At 42.8% G+C, this 6,422-nt stretch overlaps 1 protein-coding gene across 2 annotated transcripts; it reads right to left on the bottom strand.

Moving 5' to 3' along the window:
• Nucleotides 1–1,536: 1,536 nt before the first annotated feature.
• On the bottom strand, nucleotides 1,537–5,614 carry LOC123143992 (exosome complex component RRP45A). Of its 2 annotated transcripts, none has more exons than XM_044562995.1 (9): nucleotides 5,358–5,614; nucleotides 5,048–5,257; nucleotides 4,869–4,964; nucleotides 4,660–4,774; nucleotides 4,329–4,409; nucleotides 4,041–4,229; nucleotides 2,574–2,842; nucleotides 2,426–2,481; nucleotides 1,537–1,882 (listed from the first exon to the last, which is right to left on the bottom strand). In XM_044562995.1, exons 1-9 carry the CDS (start codon nucleotides 5,483–5,485, stop codon nucleotides 1,680–1,682), a joined length of 1,347 nt encoding a protein of 448 aa, XP_044418930.1. In that variant the 5' UTR covers nucleotides 5,486–5,614; the 3' UTR covers nucleotides 1,537–1,679. The 2 variants fall into 2 exon arrangements, with proteins under 2 accessions (XP_044418930.1, XP_044418931.1); XM_044562996.1 differs by having other exon boundaries at nucleotides 1,610–1,882; nucleotides 2,677–2,842.
• Between the last annotated feature and the right edge of the window lie 808 nt (nucleotides 5,615–6,422).

Raw genomic sequence — 6,422 nt, forward strand, 5'->3', positions numbered from 1 at the left:
TTGTACTTTGTTCATTCTGTGAAGACTTTCGTATGTACTTAGACGCTTAGATTTAAATCTCCAATCCCCCCCCCCCTCTCCGCTGGTCAATTCTTCTGATCCTATCAAGGTCGTTTGCACCCACCTGACTAGTACCCTTCACTAGCACGCCTCCGACACCGCACTTCATTCTCGCACATGCTCCCCTCGCCCTCATGGCTAGACGAAGCCATGCAATGGCAGGGGGCGGAGGGGGGAGGGAGAGGACGACGGAGCCGGAGTGGTCTCCACCAGTATCTCGTGGCCTCAGGCGCCCGTTACTGTGTATTTTTGCAAACGGGCGCCTGCAGCGCCCGAAGCTGGGCCGGCCCAATTATTTCCGCAAACTCACAAAAAATTGTGCAGCGATCGTCTTCGAACCCGCGACCTCTGTGTTCGAAGGGAACGACACTAGCCATTCGACCATCCAACCACGATGTGAAAAGCATTCATTTTCAGCTTGCTATTTCTTCCTTCCATCATGGTTTTCCTTCTGGACGTTTGCATTCGTTTTTTCATTATTTTTTTCTTGCTTTTCCCTTTTTCTCTTTTTTGAATGCGTGGATTCTTTAAAAAATCATGAACTTTTTTCTTCAAAATCGATGAACCTTTTTTTACGAAATCCATGAACTTTCCCTCATATCCATGAACATTTCTTCAAAATCGGTGAACTTTTTTCAAATTTTGACTTTTTTTTAAATGGATGAACTATTTTGCAAATTCAATGAACTTTATTTCAAATTCAATGAACTCTTTTCAAATTCAGTGAACTTTTTTCAAAAATTTGATGAACTTTTTCAAATTCAATGAACTTTTTTGAAATTTTGATGAACTTTTTTCAAATTTTGATGAACTTCTTTTGAATTAGATGAACTTTTTTAAAAAAATTGTGAACTTTTCTGAAAATCTATGAACTTTTTTTCATTTTTTGTGAACTTTTTCAAAACCAATGAACTTTTCAAGTTGTTTTATATTTAAGTTAACGTTTTATTAAAAGCAATGACTATAACTGTTTTCTGTTATTGGACACCAATACGATGTTGGTCTAGTGGTTGTCGCGTTCGTTTGTAGACATGAGATAGTGAGTTCGAACCCCATCTCTCCCACTGGTTATTTTTCACTTTTTCCTTTGGCAGCAGGGAATGGGCCAGATTCGAACCAGCCCAATCAAGAAACGTGCAGGCGCCAGGTTGTCTAACCGCCGACTAGGGGCTCCCTTTCCTTCTCGCAGCGTGTGTATCTTCATGTGGGTAGCGAGGTGGGCCGGTGTTGGCTATTATGACATTCTTCACCTGATTTCCCACCAGTTAACCACGCAACTATACAGAGTTGAGGCAAATTTTGCCTCTGTTTCAAAAAGAAATACATAGGACAGTCCACAAGAACCCAAGTATGATGACCCTCCACCCTTATGAAGGTCCTTCAATCAGGAAAAGCTTTTGCCAATAGAGATGTTCCACGGACTGCCTACATAGCACATATGTTAATATGTAACTGAAAATTATAGGAATGGTGGCGTAGCAAAAGAGAGCACTATTAGTCGTTGCTTAAAATCTCATAATGTAACGCTGTAGCATGTGCACCGTCAATATAGAATAAGAAAGCTAACTAATTGTGTCTAGAACCATCATGGAATTAAGAACTGTAGGGTTACAGTCAATCTAACTATTGCCATGTTGTTTCTTCTTCCTTCTGTGTTTTGGCTTGATAGCATCTATTAGACTCTTAGGTGATCTGCTTTCCTTGAACTCATCTGACTCTCCAGCCGTTCCAGAATTTGACACGCTTTTCACCTCTGGATTGGATTCAGTCAACATTGGTTTGGTATCCTCATGCTTGTCGTCGTTTGGTATAGCTGGTGGATCTGCATATTCCAAGGAAATTTCCAGAATTGAGAAGGATGGGTATGTATGTCATATCAAAGAATCATTCTTGTCCAGTTAAGAGAACAAAAGTTTTCTACAGTAAACACATGCAATAGTTCTGCTGACGGTTTAACTTAAAATAATAATTCTCCATGGTTCGAATGGAGAATGTAACATGGCTTCGTTTGACACATTCTCTTGGAAACAGGCATGTTCAACAAAAAAGAACCAACTAGAAGAATATTGGTTGACCGGAACAAGACGGACATATACATATCAAAATTTGAAAAAGAATCATATCATTAATGATTTTATTGGTTCACTTCGCCATAGAGAATAACTCAGCCAAAGCATGCTTAGCATATGGGAGATGGAACGCATGTTTCAGCACTTTTGTCAGATCATATTTCATGGCTAGTGAGGACTAGAATTGAAAGCTGAAGCATGAACGCAATGTTTGGGAAATTCATTATAGATAGTAAGCACTCAGATCATGCAACTAGACAAAAATGAAAATAACAGGCGAACAAAATTCACAGTACCAGGCAACTGAGAGATTCTGAGGGAGCTTAATGAAACTCCTTTGGAGTATGGATCCCTGCATTGAAAAAATCAGGGTGGTTGGCGAAACTTATATCAAGCAACTATTTAATGCACGGAATTAGAGAAGTGCAGCACTCCAGTAGCTACCAATTTGATGGGCCACCAACGAATGTGGATGTTTGTTTGTGTTTAACAGTTCGGTCCACAGTCAAGGGAGAAATCCTTTTTATATTTTGATGATCATCATCACCTTTGCTTATCTGCTGACCATCATTGGGTGCCTTCGAGGCTTGGTTTTCCAATGCACTGTGAGTGCTCTCCTTCATAGTTACATCAGGAACGTTAACTTTTTTAGCCACTAATGCTGGAGTACGCTTTACTTTCTGCAATGCCTTTTCAGTAGTGTAATCATCGACCTGAACAAAAAAGAATAACATGGGTTTCATCCTTAGAATAACATGCATATATGATCGTGAAAATAGAATGAGGTTCAGAAAGTCACATAATTTCTAGGCATCTGGCTCATTCAGAGAGCCGCTGAACACACATGCTGATGGATTGATCCAAGGGTTTGATTTGCTACTTTGAGACGAACCACCAAGAGGCCAAAATAGGGGTCAATTTGGTAGCAGATGGGTGTGGTAACAAGGCCCATGGCACCAATGGCATGGCCACGCTAAGAAACACTGATAAAGAGATACAGACACGGGGATACAGCAGGGTATATAAATATTTAGAAAAATAAATATCATGTAATAAAGATTAAATGATAATTTTTCGATGAGAGATTTTTTAAGTTGAGAGTACTGAATACATGTTGTCTTAGTTTCATTAATGAAGGACTTTGAGCAGGGGGATACATAATAAGGCCCAATTTCAGAAAACCCTAGACACAGTCAGCTCCTCCATCTGTACCCATTCTCATTCTGCCTCCCTTTGCTCTAGCTGCCTGAGCGCTGCAGAACAGGAGATAACGACTGCGCCACCGCATGTACCTTCTTGCTCGTCGGTAGCTTCTGTCACCATCTTCCTCTCCGCTTGAATCTTCCTCCCTGGCAGCCGCAGTCTCCATCTTTCTCCCTGCCCAGTGCTTCTTCCTTGTTGGCAGCCACCGGCCACCGTTCCCATCTCCCTCCCTGCCCATATCACAGCCGTATCTGGCCAGTGTCCCAGCCTATCCCTATTTATTTTAGTTATTTTAAATTGGAAAAAGAGGATACTCAGGGGTACACGTATCCCCAGTTCTCCACATATCCCAGTGAATCACCGCCGTATGTACAACAACAGGAGACGACCAATGTTGCCATATCAGTGCTTTCTAGTGGCCACATGCCTGACCAGCACAATGTCAACGTTCTATTTTTCTAACATCATTTTGTTTCCTTTTCTATGGTATACAGGGATGTTCAGTGTGGAACTTTGTGGGTTGCTTTTGGCGTAGTATTTTGATCTTCAATAGAGGAAACACGTTACATGTCAGAGTGGTTAACCACAATTATAGAGTTCATGAACTGCATTCTCAATTCACAACCCCTGCTACAGTTTAATATTTCATACAACATTAAAGCAGATATCCAAATTGTAATGAAATATTGGTGATGCAACTTGGCTCACCTCTCTCTTTATTTTGCTTGTTATATCAGCAGCTTTAACTGAAGCAATCCTTAAACACTGCATGATAACACTAGACATGACACCCTCTCCACCAGCTTTCTGAATGGCACAGACATCACCATTCGAGTTAATCGTAGCTGTCATCCTTCCTCCCATAACAGCTTCTTCCTTGTATGTTGGATCGATAACCTACATTCAAAAATTCAGCCAAAGACTGTCAGAAGAAGGGAGCGATATGATGGTTGCTAATAACACGCCTTTCGTGTTCACAAATATTGAAATATATACCATGATATTACCGTCACCAAAATATGCAAAGGTTACAGCTATAGGGAGATGATGAATTGTTAGGGGAAGTGGGTCCCTGACCTGTAAAATACAATAAAGATAGAACATAAGATAAATTCCAAGGCAGTGTAAATGACAGGGCCAGCATCTGATAGTAATGGGGTTGTTTTTGTGAGTACATATTACAGGAAGCTCTGCAAGTCATATATATTTGGTACTTCTCATTATAGCGACACAGAAAACTGGAAAATGTGGTGCTTTGTACGTCCAGCTAGAACTTTGAAGAATGGGTGAGCAAGAGAATATACAATATAACACCTTATATGCCTACCTCAGAGTCATGTACTGTAACTTGCTGACCATCATCCCCACCAACCGTGCATTCAGGCCTCCGGAATGTAGACAAAGCTGCCAATGCAGCGATGTTAGCTGCATCAATGAGATTCCTGAGAGAAACGTCCATATCATTTCACGCGGTTAGCGCTCTACCCAGAAGCATTAACTCATTAGTTACATCAGTAGGCAATATACAACCCATACCCCTCATTGTCCAAAACGTGAAGGTCAACACGCACCGACCAGACATGCTTCCCTGCAACAACACACAGGGATTCCATATCCACGGCTCTGCTCTCCCTGCGACACCGAGAATCCTCATTAAACTCCACACTTAAACTCTTTGTGACAAAAAAATAACTACCAAACAGCCATCTGGAGACCTTAGGCCACGATCAATGACACGGCCCAACTCAATCGCTGCTTCCCCAGGTCGCCCCGGCTCAAAGGCAGGATCAGCCATGGGCGAGAACTCGGTGAATATGGCCAGCGTGCCCTCGTTAGGCCTGTCCTTGTACGGCTGGACCAATTGCGCAGTCACATAACCCATCACACGCGTTTCGCCGAGCTCCACCTCCGCCGAGCCATCCTCCCTACAGATTCCAACAGCAACTTCAGCCAAACATTGATGCGCGGGCAAAGAAGTTCCCTGAGCTCAAACGAAGGGATGGGGAGGGGATTGAGTCAAGGTACCTTCCGAATGCGATTTTGAGCTTGCGGAAATCGAAGGGGCGGCGGCCGTCGACGCGGAGGTCCGACTGGAGGGCTTGCTCGATGAACTCCCGCTCGTTCACCGTCGGGCGCCACCGTGGATCCATCATCTCGTTGCTCGCCGGCGGCGGGAGCTAGGGTTTTAGACGCGGCCGAGGCGGGGGCGGGGGTGTTTCTGCCCTTTTTGAGTGAATTTGGGTAATGTTTGGGAGTGTTGGTGCCCAAATGTGTGCTGCCCAAATTTTGGTACTCTTTTTTCTTTTGATAGAACGTCAGCTTTATGAAACACTTAAACAAAGTTACAAAGGGTCTCCTGGATACATTTCACAGTAGAATGGAAAACAACAACACTAGACAAATTTTTATAAGACTTAGCTAACAGATGAGTAGCTATATTCATTTGCCGACGAACATGCTTGAACACCACAGACACGAAGCTCGTTGAAGCAAACTTTATATCATTGACCATAGTACCAATGGAGGAACGGTCAGAAATACTTGAAAAAATCTTAATAACCAGCGACTGGCAATCTGAGGCAAATATCACTTTGGAGAATTGTTCTTCTCGGATCAGATACACAGCTTTTCGTAAAGCCAGAGCCTCTGCAAGTTTAGGCTTCAATGCCCCATGGATAGGTTCAGTACATGCTACTATATATGTTCCTTCATGGTTCACGGCCACCCCACCTGCCCCTGACATATTAATCTCTGAAAAATTGCAGCGTCTGAATTGATGACAATCACACCTGGCGGCGGCAGAGTCCACATAGTATTGGATGAGGAAGACTCGCGTGTGATAACAGGTACATGATTGAAAAGGTGCTGCAAAATCAGGTTAGTGTAAGCACGAATTTTCTCCATCATATGACGAGGATTAGGAATTTCCGGTGAGTGTCGCGCGTCGTTACGTGCTTCCCATATATACCAAAAGGACACAGCCAGTATTGTGATTTCCTTGTCCGAAGATCTGACAAGGAATTCAAATAGCCACTGCTTAGTATTTCTGAAAGTAGAACGGCATAGTTGGATATCTGCCCACTCCTTAAT

This window comes from Triticum aestivum, chromosome 6D (assembly GCF_018294505.1).
Source record: "Triticum aestivum cultivar Chinese Spring chromosome 6D, IWGSC CS RefSeq v2.1, whole genome shotgun sequence".
Taxonomy (NCBI): Eukaryota; Viridiplantae; Streptophyta; class Magnoliopsida; order Poales; family Poaceae; genus Triticum; species Triticum aestivum.

Excerpts from the sequence above, each read along its gene's own strand:
- LOC123143992 (XM_044562995.1), bottom strand. The coding sequence starts at position 5,485 with ATGATGGATCCACGGTGGCGCCCGACGGTGAACGAGCGGGAGTTCATC. Across the intron at positions 4,410-4,659 it reads TTACAGTACATGACTCTGAG|GTCAGGGACCCACTTCCCCT; the intron begins GTAGGCATATAA and ends TGTATTTTACAG. Across the intron at positions 2,843-4,040 it reads CAAGCAAAATAAAGAGAGAG|GTCGATGATTACACTACTGA; the intron begins GTGAGCCAAGTT and ends TTTTTTGTTCAG.